We start from the raw sequence: 21,442 nt of genomic DNA, 5'->3' as shown, positions 1-21,442 counted from the left end.
ATATTATCTGGTATTCAAGATACTCTCTCTGAGAATGTTTTATTAAAAATCACAAAATGGATGTTGCCAGCTCCTCTCAATCTTGAAAACTGTTGAAATAACTTAATAAAACCCATTTATTCTCTATAAATACAACTTAATGCTGTCCAAGAGGCCAACCAATTCAAGTACAAATTCTGAATCTATTCAGAGTAATGAGAAATCTGTTGACTTTCATAGTAAGGGATTGTGTTCAGTATCACAGATTTTAAGTCTTTGTGAAGCGAGTGATGCTTTAAAAACTTTTGTTAAATGAATGACACTTTTGTATGTCGTTGTTTCAGAATTATGTAATATGTTTGGTTATGAGACAATTGGTTGGTAGAAATTTGTATGGTTGTGATTTTCTTTCAATACGTGACCTTTAGCACTGGGAGGGAAATGATCATAGGAACTGGACTGTGAAAGATAAGAAAGCAAGTTTATATACGCTCTGCACCTGCAGTAATCTGTGCACCTAGAATTTGTGTCTGCATCTCCTTTGAGGGAGAGTTGTGGAACAAGGGGCCCCAAATTAATGAAGGTATGGACTTGATGTCCTGCAGATAAATAGCTTTAAATAATTATATCTTCTCCCCAACCTTTGACATAATTGTAACTTTTTAGTGTAACTTTTTAGATACCATAAAAGGATGGTATCTGCTAATTTTGTTTTGAACTTGTATGTATTAAAAAAAAAAAAAAACAAAACAACCAAACAAAAAAACAATAAAGAAACAGCAGCAAAACTGAACACCAAAGTGCTTTTACAATGAAAATCCAGAACTGTGACTTCAAAGAGTTACTGAACCATTTTTAAGCAGGGGGGTCTGTGTGGGGAGACTCAGGCACATTTGTTCTCACTCCTCTCTTGCTGGTTGTTTCCTGGTACCTATCCAGAAATTTTCTGGTTGTTTCTGTCTAAACAAACATCTGTGTTTTTCACTTCCTTTTAATCATCTTTTGAACATCAGTAATCAGCTTTTAAACTTCAATTGCGTTTAACGCACATTGAGGGAAGCACATTGGGTGGCCTTATGAGACCTAATGAGCATGTGTGCACAGTGGTGTGTCTAATGGGCTTTTAGAGTTTGGCCAAATATCCTTTGGTAGAGTGATAAAATGGTACCTTTTGTCAAACCGTTGTACTTCTGCAACAGATCTGCTAAATATTATGAGCTTTTCATTGTAAGCAGAACTAAACTAAGTTATTTCTAAAACTGTTGTGCTGTATTTGGAGATTGCATTTAGAATGCCTAATGAGTCTTTCCAACTGCCTTTTCTCTCAGTGGCACATTTTACAATGTGACTGCGAAAACACAATGAATACAATAAATAGAACCTTACAAATTTCAGAAGGTTAACAACAATTTTCTATTGTTTGGAAACTGGAAGGTTTAAAATACTTTTTTTTTTTTTTTCCCTTTTTCCATGCACCCCACCTGTCTTTCTTCCCTCCCCTCCCCTGGCATAGAAAATGAAATGGAGGGTTGGAAAATAATTTGCCAGTAATGAAATAAAGAGCTGCTCTAGAATATGTATGAAGCAATCAGCTCTTCCAGAAGAGAAAGGGTGATGCCAACATAGAATTAATCATATTCAGTGTCAGGACATATCTTTCCTTTTAACTGTGTATATCCATCCAAGCAAGGACTGTGTCTGAAGTTTTTGAGAATACTCATGCTGCAAGTCAGAAAGCTCAACAGTCCAGTATCCCTCCTACCAGAACTGGTTTTTAAGAGCTGTTCTACATTTACCTGTTCATAGTGGACCGCGACACTGGATCCCACTCGGTTGCTGTTAAAATCAAAACACTAACTAAGCTCCCCAGGCTCTCCATCATCCATCTGAAAGTAGCGGAACAGGGAGAAATCTTGTTGAGATTCCATACAGATGATGAAATGGGATGTCAAATACAGACCCTCATGTCTGCAAGTGAGCAAGATGTTCGCCATCTGTCTTTTGGAAGCAGATGAAAGTGCCTGAGTTCTTTGAGAGGGAACATGTATAAAGCCTTTCTACTGGCTCTGAGCATCTGACATCTGTAAATTCTTGTACAGCAGGGAAAAAATTAGGCTGACACGACTGAAGTCCTTCACCACATTTCACTAGACGAAAAAGGAAGCTCCTCCTTGTATCCTGATAAGATTATTCTATCATGGTGAAAAAAATAAGAGTATTTATTTTTCTTGCAAAATATAACAACTTTGGGAAGAAGGGAACATTCCTGTTTTTAAAGTTATTCTTTTTGTTTGTACAGTATAAACTCCAGTTTGTTCTGTGAATAATGTAATCCAGTAATACAAATGATCATTGATAAGCCTAATACAAAATAATCGTTTACAAATAAATATTCTGAAAAAAATGCAATATCTTTTAAATTAAATGTCTTTTCCAGTGGTTTACAAGCCAGATCTAGAAATCTGGTTGTGTGAAACAAGGGAATTTTGTATTTCTCTGTTTTTTATTTAGATGATGCTGTTAGCAACTTGTCTGGGGATTTATTGGTGCTTGCAGCAGTTTAAAACACATTTCTTTCAGAGTTCTACTTTAGTAGTGAAATTTATTCTTGTTATATTTCTTGATGTTGGTATTTCTTCTTGCTGTAAAACAGAAGTTAGTGGTAACCTTGCCTAAGGAGTTGTTTTTGCTGTCAGATGACTCAGTGATACCTCCTTGTCACCTGTTACTCATTTGTATTTTCTTTTTTTATTATTGAAATGAGCAGGTTAATTTTAGGAAGTGGGAGAGTAAAAAGCCACTTACCCGAACTTTTTGGAAACTGGTATGAAATGCATGAGTTTCATACAGATTTTTCTGGTTCCTGGCTTCTGTTTGATGTTGATATTGTCTACTTGTCCTCAGAGTTGTTGTGAATAGTCCTCTAGCTCTGGCAGATCTACCATATGAGAAATCCTTTACCCGTGCTCTGCAAGACTTGCTGCGGTGGGAAAAACACTTGTCACAATGGCTTATACTGGTTGAGAGAGAAAAAAAAGTACATGTGTGATTCTTCTGTACCTTCCAACTGGTTTCAGGAGCTTTGGGGAGAACGGGGGCTGTGGTCGCTGTCAGAGTGGAGGAACTTTTAGCCTTCAGATCAGAGTGTTCCTGCGCATCCCTTTCATAGGAGGAGAGTGAGCATATTGGAAGGTGAGGTATGTTTTAGGGATATGGTTTCCAGCTGTTTTGGTGTTTGCCACACCACTTGCCACCTCCGGTCACTTCACTTGCAGGCTCTAGGGCCAGCACTGCTGGCAGATGGTCCCACGGAGTCATTCTTTTTCCAGCTCTGCTCCAGTGGGAATATCATCAGCTCAACAGCAAGGCATACTTTGGTAGCAGGGAGATGAGAGCATTAGAAGACCAGTTCTTCACCAATTTGTTCCTCACTCTGCGTGTGTGAAAAAATACAAGAATTAACCTTTGACTTCTGCAGGTTTGCCTTCAGCCATAAAGTATACTTAGAGTTTGAATCTGGCTAATGAATTTTTTTTAAAATGCTGATATTAATAAAACTTTTAAAGTAAAGCTTTCCAGTGACTTAATGTACTCCCTAATTCCATTTGTGCTTTTGTGCAATTATAAAGCCCAAGCACAGGCTAAGAATTTCAGCTGACAGAAACTTGTTCAGTTCTGGTGAAGCCCATAAACCTGTGCTGTTTTGAGGTCCTTGAAGAGGTATTTTTCGTGCAAGGTTTTATAGCACTAAATTGTATTAAAATGCTTTTGTGGTTTATATTCCTATAGACTATTCTATTATCACTTATAAACTTATAAAGGACACACATAATTTCATAACTGTGGCTGGAACTGCTTGCTTCCCAAACATAAGAAAGGCTCCAGGTACAGATCTGCACTGAATTTTGTTCACTGATGTGTCGACGTCTTTTTCTTATGATTTTACTGTTTCAGAGGAGTAAGGGTTGTGGCGAATGAGTCTTTCAGGTACTTGTCATACAGAAGGTAGGGAAGTATGTCGTGATATGATGTTAATTTGTTTTTATGTATCACTTCATGTAGACTTTTACTATTATAATTTTTTCCTTCATTATGTCATGTGCCATATCAGATGAATGTTTTCATAGTGTTTTGGTCTAACTCAGAAAAATAATTTTAAAGCTGTTACTATATTCTGAAGTTTCTCATCTTACCTTGAGATGTAACTTTATAAGCATAAGTTTCATTCCAAGTCAATGAATCACACATTCCTGTCTGCTGCGGCCCTTTTGAAAACAGAAGTTAAGACATTTTGTGCTTTATTCTTTAAGGAATGTTATCCAATATGCTTGAAAGGCTGCGGTCTGAGAGGGGAAGAGTCCAGATCTTCAGGGCTTCTGAAGCTAAATTTGGCTTAGTATGGGAACTATGTGTGTGTTTGAGAGGGAAGGGGCAGGTTTGACCCTCTTTTCTCTTTTAGAAAAAAGGGGGTGGATGGGTGCAAGTTGGGGGGGTTTAGGCAGATTTTTTTTTTTTTTAGAATTATTTTTTGTGGAATGAAAAAGAGAAAAAAAAAAAAAAAGATAAACCAGTGTGGCTGTTTAGCGCAAGTAATTGTTATAGCCCATACCATTTGAAGGGACTGGCTGGAGATGGGGAGACACCCAAATAAATCCTGAGGAATGCCTGAGAGGAAATTAGAGACAAATGAGACCAGTTACACCGGTGGTTTGTGGTTTGTTTCATCCATTTCCTTAGTAGCCCCTCTCTTGGTTCGTCTGAGATGGCTCTAAATTTGGAAAACTTATCAAAACACGACATTTCTGAAGAAGCCCACGGGCATTTGCAGATGTCTGTGTGGAAGCTTCAGTGTTGTTCGGACTGCAGTTGCTAGTGCTGGAAGGTGGCAGACTGCCACTCTGCTGGCTTTTGTTGCATAAAGCATAGAAGACAGCAACCAATGTTATCATTAGTGTTAAAAAGCCATTAATTAATCTTACCGCCCTTGCACTCACCACTCCAAATGCCAACAAACACCTCAGTCACCAGATCCACTAGTTTCATGGTACCTCCTGCCTTTTTGCAGTTTCCTCCTCACTGTGGGAAGAACCTTGCCATGGAAAGTAAGGGGTTAATGATGGTGAAGGCCAAGGGAAAAGGAGATGAAGGCATTTACTTTGCCCTATTACTGTTTTGGTTAGATATGGCAGCTTAAATACTCAATGTCCCATGCCACATGCCAATGTCACTGTTCAGACTGACAGTGTCGTGTCTCCCTCGTGCCCAGGATGTTTGCCTCTTTTTTTTTTAATTTTTATTATTGTTACCTTGACAAAATTATTTTCTAGGCCTTTTTTCTCTATTTTCTCTCTGCCTGAGAAGAAATAATGTAATATAACTCAAAATGTCCCTGGTTTATGCCTCTTGGAATTCTTCATATATTGTCAATTAACCATTTTATTAAGTCACATGCAGGTTTGTATATCCTACAAGGCTCTGGTTTCTGGACAAAGCTGAAGAAAAATCCTAAGACTAAGGTGCAGAAACATTCTTTACGTAGGTGTGTCTTCCTAAGTGATGAGTAATGAATGGTTTGGTCCGCATTCCTATTCCCTAATGCCTCTGATTGAGACAAATTCTTTCCCTTTCTAAATAGGTGGTTTTGTGGGAAGGACTCCCCCCTTCTGTTCAGGGCTTCCTGTACTGTAATAGGATTTTCTGATTTACCTTCCTTTTGACTTCATTACAAGCTTTTAACAGACTGCTTTGCAACTCAGTTTCTTCTGCAGCTCTGTGTGTAGAGCATTCTCAGAAACAAAATTATATTCTACCAGAAAACCTGCCCAGCATCCATGACTGGAGAACAATTTGCTTGCTTCTGATAGTTTTGTTTGTTTGTCTGTTGGAATATTGTGAGCAAAGATACCACAGACTTGTCTAGGCAGAACTTTGCTGCTTATGACAGTCTGGTATCACCCTTTTGCCCCAAACCCAAATGAGGAATTTGTTATTAGCCTTGTGGTGTTTGGTTTTGGTAAATAGGAAAATTTTATGGGGCATTTACCCATCTGTGTTTTCTCCATCTGAGAGGTTGATGGAGTTGTTCATATTAGTGTTTGAAGGAATTGTAAAAGTAGTTGCATGCAGCTAATTGTGTTATCTTTCCTCATTTAATAACATTTTCTGGAGTAAGTGGACGTACACTGATTGTTTTAATACTGGTTGTTGCCTAAGCCATTTTCTTGTTTTGTTCTACTGATATTTTGTTGTAATTGAAATTATGAACACACTTTTGGAAAAATAGTGTCAATTTTTAGGTAAGTATTCAATAAATTTTGGCTTTTATTAGTGTAGATTACTTTAATGGTAATACATCCTTCTCCATGAGGACAAAAACACAGACTTAGTTACTCTTTGTTTTAAACAAAATACTTGAACGGTGATCTCTAGAAATGTGTCCAGCCAACATAGCCTCGCAATATGTGTGCACAGTCTCTGTTTAGGAAATCTGCTACTCAGTAAGGCATCTCAAGTATGTTATTTAGTCTCTTGAATCAGGACAGGAATACACAATTGCAAAAAAAAAAAAAAAAAGAGTTCTGGAAAAGGTCATATTCTGATCCCGTTGTGCAGGAGAGCTGAAGTGATGGGTCTAGTGCTGTGCAAGACAACTGCCAGAGGTGTATGAGAGGGAAAGCACACTCTTTTTATTCAGAATGTCTTTCTTCACTGTCAGTAATAGTTTGCGAAGAAGGTGAACGTCCTAAACAAAGTTCTGTAAGGTGCGCTTAGGATATATTAACTATGACAGACTGCCTGTGTTCACACAGAATCACAGGGAAAGGAAATGTGTAGGCAGTTGCTTGAAAAGTTAAAATTCTAATGTTGTTTACTGCTTGCTACTTCATTTGAACTGAATTGATTGTCATAATTTACACTGTTGAAAGTCCTACTCTGTGCCTTCTCTGCAAAGAGAACCACGTGCATGTTGGCAGCTTTTGGTGAAACTCCCTGACGGATTACCCCAGTAGAACCATAGAATGTCCTGAGTTGGAAGGGACCCACAAGGATCATCGAGTCCAGCTCTTGTCCCTGCATATGACAGCCCCACAGTTCACACCATGTGTCTGAGGGCATTGTCCAGTCTCTTCTTGAACACTGCCAGGCTTGGGGCTGTGACACCTCCCTGGGGAGCCTGTTCCAGTGCTTCACCACCCTCTGGGGGAAGAACCTTTTCTTAATGTCCAGCCTAAACCTCCCCTGGCACATCTTCCTGACATTACCTTGGGACTGGTCACTAAAGAGAAGAGTTCAGCACCTGGCCCTCCTCTTCCCCTTATGAGGAAGCTGTAGACCACAATGAGGTCTCTTCTTAGTCTCCTCTTTCTCCACACTGAACAAACCAAGTGTCTTTAGCCACTTCTCATATGGCTTCCTCTCCAAACCCTTCACCAACTCCATAGCCCTCTTCTGGACACTCTCCAGCAGCTTTATATCTTTTTTATCCTGTGGCACCCAGACCTGCACACAGCGCTCCAGGTGAGGCCGCACCAGTGCAGAGCAGAGTGGGACAATCCCCTCCCTGCCTGGCTGGCAATGCTGTGCTGGATGCACCCAGGACACAGTTGTCCCTCTTGGCTGCCAGGGACACTGATGGCTCGGGTTCAACTTGCTGTTGACCAGAACCCCCAGATCCTTCTCCACAGAGCTGCTTTCCAGCATCTCATCCTCAGTCTGTATGTACAGCCAGGGTTGCCGCATCCCAGGTGCAAAATCCAGCAATTATTCTTGTTGAACTTCATGCGGTTGGTGATTGCCCAGTTCTCAAATTTGTCCAGGTCCCTCTGCGGGACCTCTCTGCCCTTGAGGGTGTCAACAGCTCCCCCCAGTTTTGTGTCATCGGCAAACTCGCTAAGCAATCTGTCCAGAGTCCAAGTCATTTATAAAGACGTTAAAGAGTGCTGGCCCTAAGATGGATTCCTGCAGAACCCCACTAGTGACTGGTCACCAGCCCGACATAGCCCCATTTACTAGAACCCTTTGAGCCTGGCCTGTCAGCCAATTGCTCACCCACTGCCCTGTGTGTTTACCCAGCTGTGTGCTGGACATCTTGTCCAGGAGAATACTGTGAGAGACGGTATCAAAGGCTTTGCTGAAATCCAAAAAGATCATGTTCACAGGTCAACTAGGTGGGTAGCCTTCTCGTAGGATGAAATTAAGTTGGTCAGACTAGACTTTCCCCTCATGAACCTGTCCTAGCTGGGACCAATGACTGTGGTGTCATTCAGATGTTTTTCATTAACTCCCAGAACAGTTTTCTCCATGATTTTGCCAGGCACAGAAGTGAGGCCGACAGGCCTGTAGTTGCCAGGGTCATCCCTGTTGCCCTTCTTGTAGATTGGGACAATGTTTGCCTGCTTCCAGTCTTCCGGGACCTCTCTAGATTCCCAAAAGCATTAAAAAATCATGGAGAGAGGTCTCGCTATGATGTCAGCCAGATCTTTAAGCAGCCTAGGATGAATCCCATCAGGCCCCATTGACTTGTAGGGATCCAGCTGGAGTAGCAGATCCTGTACAAGCTCCAGATTCATTGGGAGTTTATTGTTCTTGCAGCCATGGTTTTCCAGCCCAGAGTTATGGGGGACCCCCAAGTCCATCTTTGGTGTTGAACACCGAGGCAAAGAAAGTATTAAACGTCTCAGCTTTTTCTGTGTCCCTGTTAATAAGGTGACCATGCTCATCCATGCCAGTATTATTTCTAGTTTGTCATTGCCTGATGCTGCTGAAATCATTCCTCAGTAAAATCTGTAAAACAATAATGATCTGGTCCATGTACTTCAAAGAGCAAGCGTTGGTTGGTTGCACATCTGGGTACTGCACTGTAGTGCACGTAAATGGGGATTATTCCTTCATTCTCACAGGACTGTATGGACCAGAAATCTGACCACATCAGTGATTATCTGAAAATAAAATGGGGGTGATTTTTGGCCTGTAATTGCCCACATGTTCTAATCTGAAAAATTTCAACTATTTACGTGGAAATTGACGTATAGTTACTTAAATTGATATTTAACTTACTTATTTGAAAAAGAGGAGCAACCACCACAAGAAGTGTTCATGAGCTGCATAAAGTATATTAAATGAATTTGTCAGTCATCTGGATGCTGACATTTGAAATACTGGATTAACTTTTGGTTTTATTCAAAGCAAAAGTAATAGTCTCACTGATTTCAAAGATAATATGATACCAAATACCTTTTTTTTTTTTTCCAATTGTCCTCCTCCCCCCCTTTATTTATTTATTTATTTATTTATTTTAATTTATTTTCCTTTGACTGGGTTCCTTTGGGAGCAGAGAAGGAGAATGGGCACTGGTGCAGCTTTTGGCTGGAGTCTCTGAACAGAATGGAAAGGAGTGGTGGAAATGTCTTTACACATGGTTGAAAAAGGAAAATCTCTGTACTGCAAAATGGGATGGTTTTGAAGAGCATTGCATGTGCTGATTTTTTTTTTTTTTTTCTGCTTTAAAATGTTGGTAAAGAATAAAGTTCTAAAGCAATATTGTGAATCAAATAGTAAGATAAAGATTTAAGAGTGTGTCAGTGGTTTTAAGTGAACAAAATACAGAAATTACTGTACAGTCTGATGTAATCAGAGCAAGGAGGTAGTTTCACTGATAGAAGGCAGGTTTTTCAGTATTAAATACCTGATGAAGAGGAATCGTTATATTGCGATTTCCACTCCTCTCCCAGTGTTAAGTCCACATGAGGATGAAAGCATAATTTGAAATAATCTGACAGCCTAAATGACACAAAACAGGGCAATGCAAATGTTAACTTAATGTTTTTATGTAGTCTTGTAGTCAGCATTCGTTTTAAAGCTTTCTTTCCAACCTATTCATGTGTATTTGTCTTCGTGTATATGTATAATACCATCTGCTCCGAGTCTCTGAAATCTCAGTGAGAAGAGCTTCACAGGAGGCTTTAAAATGTCTTTCTCAGTACCACTGAGCATTTGAACATAAATCTTCTCAGTTCTGCAATTTCTTCCTCAGCAAAGCACATCTCTCTTTTATTTCTTTGAACTGTTTCACAATTTTTAAAATCACTTGCATTGTCTTTAATATGAATATAATGATTTAACTTCAAATACAATAATGGACTTTTCTGTTTTCTTATCTTATGTTCTGCAGCTTAAAGTGGGTGGAGAAAACTAAACCCAGAAACATCATTGACTGGATAGATTTTTTTCAACATGAATCGAGCTTTCAGCAGGAAGAAAGGTAAGTAGTATAGCTTATGTTCCACGGGAGACATGTTTACTTTATAAATTCTTTAGAATATCACAAATTATACAGGAAGTACTTATAATTGCATCTAATTAGCTAGGTAGAAACGAGCAATGATAAGACATACATGGCAAAACATTCTTGACTGATAGTTTTAGAACTTTCTGGATTGTAAGCCTTATGTTGAATTTCATAATATTTTATAGAAGGGTGTGTCTGTGTGTATACATATGAAATACACACATTTTTTTCCTCTTTTTTTTTTCCCTGCACACCTCAAAGGATGTGCTGGAGGGTTTTAGAACTTCTAAAGAGTTAGTGACTTCTGTATTTATGTAAATTCTTTGGGTTCTTGTTCTTGGAGGAGCTATTTTAGAAAACCATGTTGAATACACTTGAAATATCTCATGCAGCAGAATATCTCTTGGCTTTAAGAAGCTATTCTGAATTTTTAGCAATCTGAAATGGTACGCTTTCCAAAAGAATATCAAACCACTAAATATTCAGAGTATGTATTTTGTTCTTCTGGCTTACTTATTCTCTTTTCATGGTCTATGATTAAACATAAGTTTTTAGATGCAGCTTTTCTACTGACAGCTTTGTCGCTATTTTACCCATTTGTTTGTGACGTAAAAAACATTATAATATTTATTTTTCATGTTCTACTAAAGATCCTTAAGGGTGATACACACTGAGTTAGAGCCCGTACTTTAATAACTAGGTGTAAACTCAGTTGGAATAAGTGTAAATGTTTTGTTTATTTAACAAGAATTCGTGCTGTGGTATCAATATCAAAGCTGGAAATAAAAGGAATCTGCCATACCTTATACCAACATGAAATGATAGCGTCACAGTATCCTTGCATGTCTAGTAAATGTATTTGTTAAAGCCAGATGAATTGAGATAACATACCCTGTTTCCCCACAGATAAGACCTACCCCAAAAATAAGCCCTAGCATGGTTTTTCAGGATTTTTGAGGATGCTTGAAATTTAAAGCTTCCTCCAAAAATAAGCCCTAGTTACGGTTCAGAAAAAAGTCAATTTGAATAGTGTCCAGGCAGCTACAAATGTAAAAAAATCATAAGTTTTATAGCAAAAATTAATATAAGACCCTGTCTTATTTTTCAGGGAAACAGAGTAAGTAGCCCAGAATATCAGCAGATGTAGCTTGATGGCAAACGGAACATACACTTACTCACAAAGGCAACAAAACCAGATGAAATATCATTTAATACCTAGCTTTTCTTAAGTACTGATGTATTTTCTTGTGTAGATATTTGTAACACCTCTATCAAGAGATCTGTACCTACCAGTTGCTTAATAGTTGCCTAGCTTCTTCCAAATAATTGGAGAAACCATTTCAATATTCTTTAATTGCGGATTGATTTATACTAACTGGGAAAGAAGCTTGGGTTTTGGAGATTTATATTTTTTTTGCAGTAGACTTTGTGTGCTGTTCACTTTACTCCAACAAGAAAAAAGTTTCATAAAAAAAGGTGTCAAGCACAATGAAATCCAATTATTGTGGATGCTTCAAAATTATTCGGAATTTGAGCAACCAGAAGAATTAAATACTGTCATCCATTTATTTTATTCATAGTAATGCACGTGACGTTTCCATTTCTTGTATCCTAGGAAAAAGCAAATTTCGGTTAAGCAATTGTCAAGAATAAGTGAAAATTATTTATTTTTCATGTCAGTTGAGATTCAGAAAAGCTTGGCTATGTCAGTGCTCGTGTCTAATAACTGCATTTAAGATCAGGTTCAAATAGATTCAATTGCTTAGCTTTATTGTATTTCCTGATTTTAGTTCTAGACCTCAGAGACACAGTTCCCACGCCTGTGTTTGGGGGTTTCTTCTGTTGAGGAGTGTGGTTATTTTGAGGAGTTGACTACGTGAGTGCTGTGACTTCCCCAGCAGTTCTTTCCGACTCCTAATTAGTCTCCCGGTGGCTGTGCTCGTGGGGTTTGTGCTAATGGCAAGTTTACATCAGTCTGTTACCTTGGAGCTACGTAAACAGTCTCCAATATATAAGATTGTGAGGGGAATTTAAGCGGATGTAAGTGGCACTTCCATAATAGCAAAAGGTTATCTGGATTGTGCAGATTTATAGAATAAGTGTCCCCTAACCCCCATTGTCATGATCAGCCTATATAATGCATACAGAGAAGATGGCAGCTGGGGCCATAGCTCCTTATCATCTTGAACTGATGATTGGGGTGACTTGAACTGTGCTGGAGAGCTCTGTTCTCAAACCGTCACCTGATTCAAACAACGAAACTTTCCTCTGAGTGTCCAGGAAATGATTTCATCATTGACAGACATCGCTAGCCAAAACAAGAAGAGAAGCACTAAAATCAATGTGAGTTGCTAGGACAGAAAGGAAGTGAGCTCTTCTTAAAATTAACCCTGATTCTTTAAAAAAAAACCAACATTTCCTACAGATATGATGTGTGACATGAGTGTTTATGTGTCTTGAGAGAGTCTCCATTATGGGAACAGCAGGTCTGTCTTAAATCAGAGCAGACCCCTGTTTTCAATATTACCAGTACTTCATTTTGTGTTACAATTTTGTACTACAAGTATAATATCTGGAGCAAGTACTCAGTATAAGTGTATTTTTGAGGGCCACGGTTTGGGCATGAAACAGCCACCTCAACTGCCAAGATGTGCCGAGTGCTCTGAGCTTAAAAACAGCTGGTACAGTCATTACCTGTCTGACTCCCCAAGATTTAGCACAAACCAGAACTCCTGACCTGGATAGTTTGTGTTTATATTTTAGTTGTAATTCTTTTTATTTGTCTGATGGTCATTTTAGTTGGAGGCTTAATTGAAATGCTCAGACCTCAAAGAGAAAAAATCAAGCTGTTAATCTTTCATCCTAATAATGACAATGAAAAATATGAGAAAATGTTTAAACAAATTCAGCTTCTTTCAGGAAATACTTAGACAAGTAATCATAAATAAATGAAATCTTTTAGCAGTCCAAGTTGTAGTATCTATTCTCATCAGTTAGCCAGGAGCTCATATAACAGGAAAAAAAATAATGAAATAATATTGACAAACCCAGTTTATTTCTGGTTTAAAGCTGACATCAGCACCTGTTGAAGTTGCATGGTTAATAAAAAAATGTAGTACCTGTTCAAAGTAAAATAGCTTTTCTCTTGGCTTCAGTACAGGTTGGTTGGACTACCAATTACATGTGTTGCAGAGAATATTCTCTGTAGCAGAAATATTATAGGACTGTACAAAAACATATTTTGTTTTCCATTCATTGATCAATGAGTGCAGTATACACTATTAAAGTAGTTTTTATAGATTGTTCCTTTTTTTGAGCATCTCTTCCCACTCCCACATAAACAAATCTAAGAGCAAGGTTGCGTATGTTATTGCAGCTTTGATATTATGACAAAACTTATGAAAACATATACGTGTCTGTTGTAGTAGCAGGAGCTTGCTTTCCTATGTGATCCAGGTTTGGGTCATGGTTTCTGAAGAGTCCTCTTAATTTTTCCTTTAAATTTTCCCTTAAAGCTGGCTGTGGTAGCATGCTCACTTTGAAATGCTGTGGTGTGAAGGGTCTGTAGTGCGGGTCAAAGTCTGTTCATCTTAAAATATGTTTGCATCTTGATAATTTTGGTCTTTCTTATAAGTAGCTTAGGGATGCTAATGTAATTCTGTGTAAGATCTTTTTAAACGCTGTATTTTTATGTGAGCTTTATAATTATAAATATATTGGTATCTAAACTGAGTTATTGATTTGTCATTAATTTATATGTAATTATGTGTACAGGTAACGTGTAGGCAAAACAGTAAGTATTAACGATGGGGTTTTTGGTTTGGCTACTTCTTGGTGAATGAAGGTGCCTCTCCCAAGTGAGTTTGGCACATTTTACTGATTCTATGGCCTTCCATTCAGAGCCATTACATAAGAACTGGTGCATATAAGTAAACAAAAATTAACTAGTATTTGTTGGCTTTTGCCTCATCAGAGATGTGAGAGACAACTACTGTTTCTCCGAGATGGAGGCATTTCTAAATATGGAATGACTATAATCCAATCCATCTGTGATTAAAAGAGTGAAACTTTTTGAGTGTCTCAAAATAGTGCTAAAAATGTATATCTGCTTTGGGCTGAATTTAGTACTGAATGGAACACGTGAAATCCAGTGGACTTCAGTGACGTTGTGGAGAGTGTAAATCACAGCTGAATTTAGTTATTTTTTTATTACACCCCAATGGTCCTCCTTCATCACAGTATGAATGTCAGACTTAGTTTCCATGTGGCACAATGTTCAATGTCAAAGCTGCTGTTGTATGCAGGAATCTGAATTTTCTTTTTTTTTCTTCCATATGATAGCAGTTCATAAGGTTGTTAATTGGTGCCACGTTATCAGCTTATGAGATGTAGATGGTATTCATAATGCTAAATGGACTATATTGAAGTAGTAGCCTGCCAGAAATCCTAAGTTTCAGCAGTAACGTTTCTGTGCGATGACTTGTTGTGAGTCTCATTCATGAAAGTGTAGACAGATGCATTTAATGGGCCTGACACATTAGAAAAATGCAGTCAAAGGTTATAGGATACTTTTTTTGTCTGGATGGACTGACTATAATGTCATCTTTATTTTTATTGTAAACTTATGCTGCATTCCAGAGATGAAAAGTGTTTTACTTTGTATTTCTTCTTCTAAGTGATTAGACAACAGGTGAAAGCCCCAAAAGGGTGAGGGGAATACATATAGTCCTAAAGAAAATATTATATTTCATTCTGTCAGAATATTTCACATCACTGAATTCAAATGGGCTATTGTGTGCTGGACTTCCACATTAACAATAAAGATAGAAAACATAAATCGTAGAATCATTTAGATTGCAAGAGACCCTCAGGATCATCGACTAACTCTGGCACTAAACCATGTCCCTAAGAACCTTGTCTAAACACCTTTTAAACACCTCCAGAGATGGTGACTTCATCGCTGTCCTGGCAGCCTGTTCCAATGCCTGACAACCCATTCCATGAAGGATTTTTTCCTGATTTCCAATCTAAACCTCCCCTGGCACAACTTGATGCCATTTCCCCCTGTGCTGTCACTTGCTACTTGGGAGAAGAGACCAATACCCTCTATGCTACAACCTTCTTTCAGGTAGTTGCAGACAGTGATAAGGTCTCCCCTCAGCCTCCTTTTCTCAAGGCTGAACAGCCCCAGTCCCCTCAACTGCTCCTCATCACACTTGTGCCCCAGGCCCCTCACCAGCTTTGTCACCCTTCTCTGCACTCTCTCTGGTATTTCAATGTCCTTCTTATTATGAGGGGCCCAAAACTGAACACAGGATTCAAGGTGCGACCTCACCAGTGCCGAGTACAGTGACACAATCACTTCTCTAGTCCTGCTGGCCATACTATTTTCCTGATTTCTTTTTGGCCACCTGGGCACATACTGGCTGTCAATAACACTGTCTCATCCCTCTCTGCCAGGCAGCTTTCCAGCCACTCTTCCCTGAGCCTGTAGCGCTGGCTGGGGTTGTTGTGACCCAACAATCTCACTTGACACAAATACCAGTTATCTAATTACTTTTAAAATACCTCCAAAAAGAGGTTTTGTGTTCCTAATACTGCTCCTTGGGTTTTAAAATATTAAGTCATGTGGAAAACCAGTATTCAGCGACCCAGTGCCTTTTTGTATTGGTTATTGAACATATATTTTTAAAGTATCATTTGTAGTGTTACATGGTTCTCGTTAAACTATGGAGGTACCCTCTCAATTATGCCAGCAAAGAGAGTTTTAGGGTTACTGCCTTAATTTGTCAAGGACCAAATCGTCTTCTGTTGGTGGGACAAGAAGGTGTGTGTGTTTACAGGCATTTGTATGCAACTGTGGATGCATTTGTTTATATTCTGAAAGAAGGAGGAACAGATATAATTGTTTAGGAAAGAAATAATTACAATGTGTCTTTAAAGATCCGTAGCTACAAATGAGGAGGAGTATGCTTTGGAAACTTTCTCCATAGGATTCATGCTGGCTCTGTACAGATACGTCTATTTTTTCTTCTCTTAACATGAGAATAGGAGGGTAATTTCCTGTTGGCTATTTTATCTATATTATCTTTGGAAAGGTGTTGCAGAAATAAGCTTACCTATCACCTGCTTTAAAGAATACTCTAAGCAAGTTAACAATTATATTTACCACAATAACTGGTTGTTGCTTCTGCAAAACCTAGAGGGGCTTCTTTCAAGAACACATGCACACTGCTTAACCGTAAAGCACAAAATACTGACTTTAGAATGAGAACAACATTGAAGGAGTCTTAAGGTTTTTTGTTTCTACCCTATTAAAATTTATACAGCCTGTTTTACAGAATGTTAAATGATTCGCACGGCGATTTGGCAAGCACATCTTTGAGATCTACAAGCTAATGAAATGTTGATGTGAATTGTTACTAGTGTATGATGTAGAGTTCTTGTCCAAGTTTACTATGGCAAGTACCTTCACCAAGCTATGACCTAAATGTTGGAATCACAGAGGTACATTGCTAGTTAACTGGATGAATGTCTAATTAAAGACAAGATGGATTGTTCTGTGTGAAAGAAGTTTGGATATGTACCAACCATACCTTGAAAGAAATTAGAATTATTATTTCATTTTATAGGACTTTGTCTTATGAAACTGTGGAAAAATTACAAACAACATCCAAAATATGTCACTCAGGAAAATACCACTTTATGAAATCAAATTGTTTAGATATGTAGGAGTGTGTACCTTAGGTACATAAGCAAGAGAATGCTAAAAATATGCATATTTTTGTTGTTCTGAATGGTTGCTGCCACTTCTTCCTTCTCTTTCCAGTTTATCATAATCTTTTTAAAAGTTCAAATTAAACTTTTTTATTGCATTATTTTAACCTTCCTGAACTGGAAAATTAATATTCTGTTTTAACTGTTTTGAAATTCACATTTCTGTTGCTTTTCCTTTGTTTTGCCTTGCCAAAGTGGCACACACAATGTTCTTACTTAAACAGTTTGAAATTCTTCAAAAAACTTGTAAATTCTTCAAAAACTTGTAAACTTACTTCTTTGTAAACTTCAAATAGAAGCTTTTACCAAAGACACAGTGTATCTCTTGTTGTGTCAAGAAGATGTAAGAAGTACATGCTAAATACCTCAGAATTTTTTCTTGTTTTTCTTTTTGATTTAGGAAGCTGAACTTGTTAAAAGTTCTTAACATCAGCAAATTAGAAGTGCAAAAGCAAAGATTTGCTAATCACTGATTAGTTGGACTAGTATATTATTTCGATCCTCTTTTCCTTTCTTGTCAAAACCTACATGCTAGCATCTGTATCTTAAAAATATATGCTATGAAATGTGTGAGTTTTGCAGTGAGTATTACTATTGGAGGGAATGGAAAAACTGTTTTTTTTTTTTTCATTTGGTAACTATGCCAACCCAGCATTTTGTGCTACCATTTTGCTACTTTAGTAATCAGCTGTTTAAAACCATTCATAAGGTCCTAAATACTATGAGAGAAGGACACAGAAAGGCGAAGAATTCTGCAAAGATGACTCTGTTCTAGGGAGATACAGCTCTGTTGTCTTGACAAAAAATAAATACTCCTCCAAAGAACATTTTATGTTTGGGAAAAAACAAAACAAAACAAACAAAAAAAAAACTAAACAAACCAAACCAAAACAAAACAGAAGTAATTATTTTTGAATTATGTGTATTGATGGGTATTTGCCTATACCTTACTAAGGCAGAATATGACTCATAATTCCAATTGCTTAATCATAGTAACCTGGTAATGACTATAATAAATTACTGCTATTAGACACATGGTCATTCCTCTAGAAGATGGTTGGAACAAATACTATAGCTGAAATATAGAAGAATACGGGTAGATTTATGTTTGTTAATAATGTTTAGGTGTTGCATTCAGATGAAAACTCTGGTAACAAACTCTGATGGCTCAGCATTACCAATTCGTCTGTTGCCTGTAGTAGTAAAAGAGACAAATTGACGTTGTCTGACTCTCTTACAGCACAGGATTGAGGAAATTATTTACAGAGTGACAATGCTTGTGTGTTCCATGTGAAGGTTTTCTTTATTTTTACAAAAAGAGATAACCTAGGAAAAATGAAAGATACAGATTTGTATATACACACACTGAAGCTAATAGGCTATTTGTTCCCTGAAGCATTAATACCTAGATGCAGCACTGATTTTATGGGATGTTCTCTTCTTCTTCAGGAGGCTGTTGTTAGGCTGGTTGTCACATAAGATCTTTCTTTCCAGTGCAAATTTTGTAAAGCAGGAAGACAAGATAGTTCCAAAATTTCTTGTCATCTGTTAGCAAGGAAAATGTCAATTGATGTCAAGGAGATTTTGATTCACTTAAGAAAAAAAGGCTTTTAGTTTTTACGTCCTGAAAATAATTGTATTTTCACTGTGACACTAAAAAGAAAAAAAAAAAGTTTAAATCAGAGTCTCTCTGTTAATATATTAAATGGAATGGCCACTAGGTCTCATATGCTTCGGTAAATGCTTTGGAAACATAGTTAAGTGGAACCATTTTTAGCATGCACGAATTTATAATGGGAGTGGGGCTTAGGGAACCTTTGAACTAAACTTGCACTGGTGAGCATTGTTTTGCCCTTTAGAAAATAGTTCATAAATGCCTCTGTAGAGAACCCCTTCCACAGTACCTGTGGAAACTAACGTGTGGAGAAATTAATCTCAAAAGGAGAACAGTTTCTTGGCGCTGTTATTGCTTTCCTTTTTGGTAGATAAATGGTGAGATGTGCTGTTATCTAACCTAATGTCATCCTCTGCTAAGCATAGCACAGTTGTTCTGGATACTTTATGGAGTCCCTGAGTCCATTGACTTCAGCATGTGATTTGTCAGCACGTTCCTGTTCCCTGACTCTCCCAGTGCTGCTAAGGCCTCTGAAATGGTTTACACCAGTGCTCACAGTTTGAGTGATGACCAAGCATTTGATGTGAAACGCAGACTGTAAAAGAATCTTTCCTTTGTAATGGCAAGGGGCTGGTGTGATTCAATGGAGAGTAGAAAGGGGTGAAGTCTCAATTCTAAGCACTGTTAATCATCTGACCACGATAGTGCCCAACCCCCTGCCTCCACTCTTGCAATTCCATCTGTCAAGCCATGGCTCTTCCAAATGGTCATTTGACGCAGTTAATATTGTAAAATTGGCTAATTGAAGAACCTTCTAAAACCACCAGATATTTAGGCTTTTACCTCTTAGAATCTCTCGTATTTCATTCAAGCAGAACTCTGCTTAGGTTTTAATGGACTCTGCATGGCTCAAACTCATAATTTAAAAAAAAAAAATCCTAACCCTGGGCACTTAGTTGAGCTTTAATGTAAATGCTAAGGCAACCTAGATTAAGAGCTTCAGACAAGATCTAAAATAACTGTAGTTTTCACCTGGTTTGATAGCATGCGTTTCTTTTCACTTTCTACTACTATTACGTTAGATGCATACAGCTGTCAGTTTGGGTTATTATCTAGACTTTTGGTCCTTTTTTTAGGACTTAGTGTTTTATTTATCTATAAAGTGTCTAGAATTCTTGCTGGTATACAGCTAATAAAATAGTAATATGAAATGTGACTTTCATTGAGGGTTTCATATTTTGTTGTTGCATCAGAATGAATAATTAAGTACTAAGCTATGAAAATCCATTTAATTAATTCTAAACGTTACGGATCATGCCAAACCATAAGCCACATTCTACATCAGGTGTTTAAATGTATACCTGTTTTATAGATTTTATTTTTTCATGTTTTTCTTGTTTATTGGGTGCAAAATGTCTGAAACTGGATATTTCTCAACTGCTGTGAAATCAAACTAACTCTAAGCAGTATTTCAACCAGCTGCTGAGTCTCATAAGTCCCAAATCAGAGCTTACAATTCAGAATGAAATTATGGTAACAAACTTTTCCATGACAGCTTGCATGATTTTTTGCATGTCTTTGCTATAAATGTCAATGGAAAACTTTAATACCCATGTCACAGTGTCTGCAGATCTACATCTGGATGTTGGAAATGCACTTTCTGACTCACTGTTTTCATCAATGGCACAAGACTCATAGAATCCAGACATCTTTTTGGTACCCTTGCTAAGTTATAGATTTCCTTTTGAGCCAAGAGTACCCGTCCAGATTTCCTTACCTTTGCATAACTAGGAGTAAAAATATGCACATTTATTTAGGATATGTAAGGAAAGATGAAAAAAGATCTAAACCTCTGAATCAGTTACCACAATCTGACTTGCTTCCATTTTCTGGTAGAAGGATTAGGACTTTTTTCTATCACGTATTGCTTGGATAGGTTTTACGAAAACAATTTCCTTTGTCTCTTTGTTACCTTGATAATTCATCCAGAAAAGCACACAATTCATCAAAAAAAAAAAACATAATTAGAAATGCTACATGCGGTCAATGCTTTAAACAAGAGCAGGATGCAGAAAATGCTGACCTGAGACAGAAAGGAAAAAAAACAACCATGGACCAATAAGTATGTTGTGGGGGGAGGAGCTGGAATTCTTATGGTAAATCAAGCTGGTTAAAATAGCAAATGTGCCCAAGAGAAGTAACCAGATCCTTTCATGTAAATGTTTGGGATGTTGTGAGATAATATAAACTGTGTTTCCCTCCAGCCCCAAGAACTACATCAGATAGATATTTATCTGAGTAAAAGCAGGGTTAATTATGTTTTCCAGCTAGATACTATAATAGCTAAATTAACAATTGAATAACCTATTCAGTGCTTCTTTTATTTTGCTTTTCTGTAGACAAAACATGGATGCACACTCCTGAAGCCTTATCAAAGCATTATATTCCCTATAATGCAAAGGTAAGAAAATATGAAGTTATTTTGTCCTCTTAGCTTTAGAACACAACGTGTTCTGTTTTGCTTTTCATTTGAAAACTAGAGAGACATGAATTAGGCAAATGAAATACAGAAGAAAAACTTAATAAATGTCTGTTTTGCGGATGGACAAATTCTGTTTCCTAAATGATGGCCACTTGATTCTTGTTCTGAATTATTTGATGGTTTTCAAGAAAGCAAACCAGTGTTCCTCTTCTGCTTGATGCTGTTTCCTTTTAATGGGTGCTCAATGGATATAAATTTTGAGAGCAAAGGAATTGAAAATCAGGCTGCATGCTTCCAGTAC

At 37.7% G+C, this 21,442-nt stretch overlaps 1 protein-coding gene across 5 annotated transcripts in view; it reads left to right on the top strand.

Moving 5' to 3' along the window:
• Nucleotides 1-21,442, top strand: part of GULP1 (GULP PTB domain containing engulfment adaptor 1) — a 157,707-nt gene that overhangs the window by 70,640 nt on the left and 65,625 nt on the right. For all 5 annotated transcript variants that reach the window (XM_082056929.1, XM_082056930.1, XM_082056926.1 and 2 more), the window contains 2 exons: nt 10,151-10,240; nt 21,059-21,120. In XM_082056929.1, the coding sequence (XP_081913055.1) occupies nt 10,213-10,240; nt 21,059-21,120 (90 nt within the window). In that variant the 5' untranslated portion in view covers nt 10,151-10,212. The remainder of the gene's footprint in view (nt 1-10,150; nt 10,241-21,058; nt 21,121-21,442) is intronic.

The sequence above is a fragment of the Streptopelia decaocto genome, assembly GCF_964273445.1.
Source record: "Streptopelia decaocto genome assembly, chromosome: 6".
Taxonomy (NCBI): domain Eukaryota; kingdom Metazoa; phylum Chordata; class Aves; order Columbiformes; family Columbidae; genus Streptopelia; species Streptopelia decaocto.
Note: the sequence above shows the minus strand (reverse complement) of the source record. Positions and strands in the feature narration are given on the sequence as shown.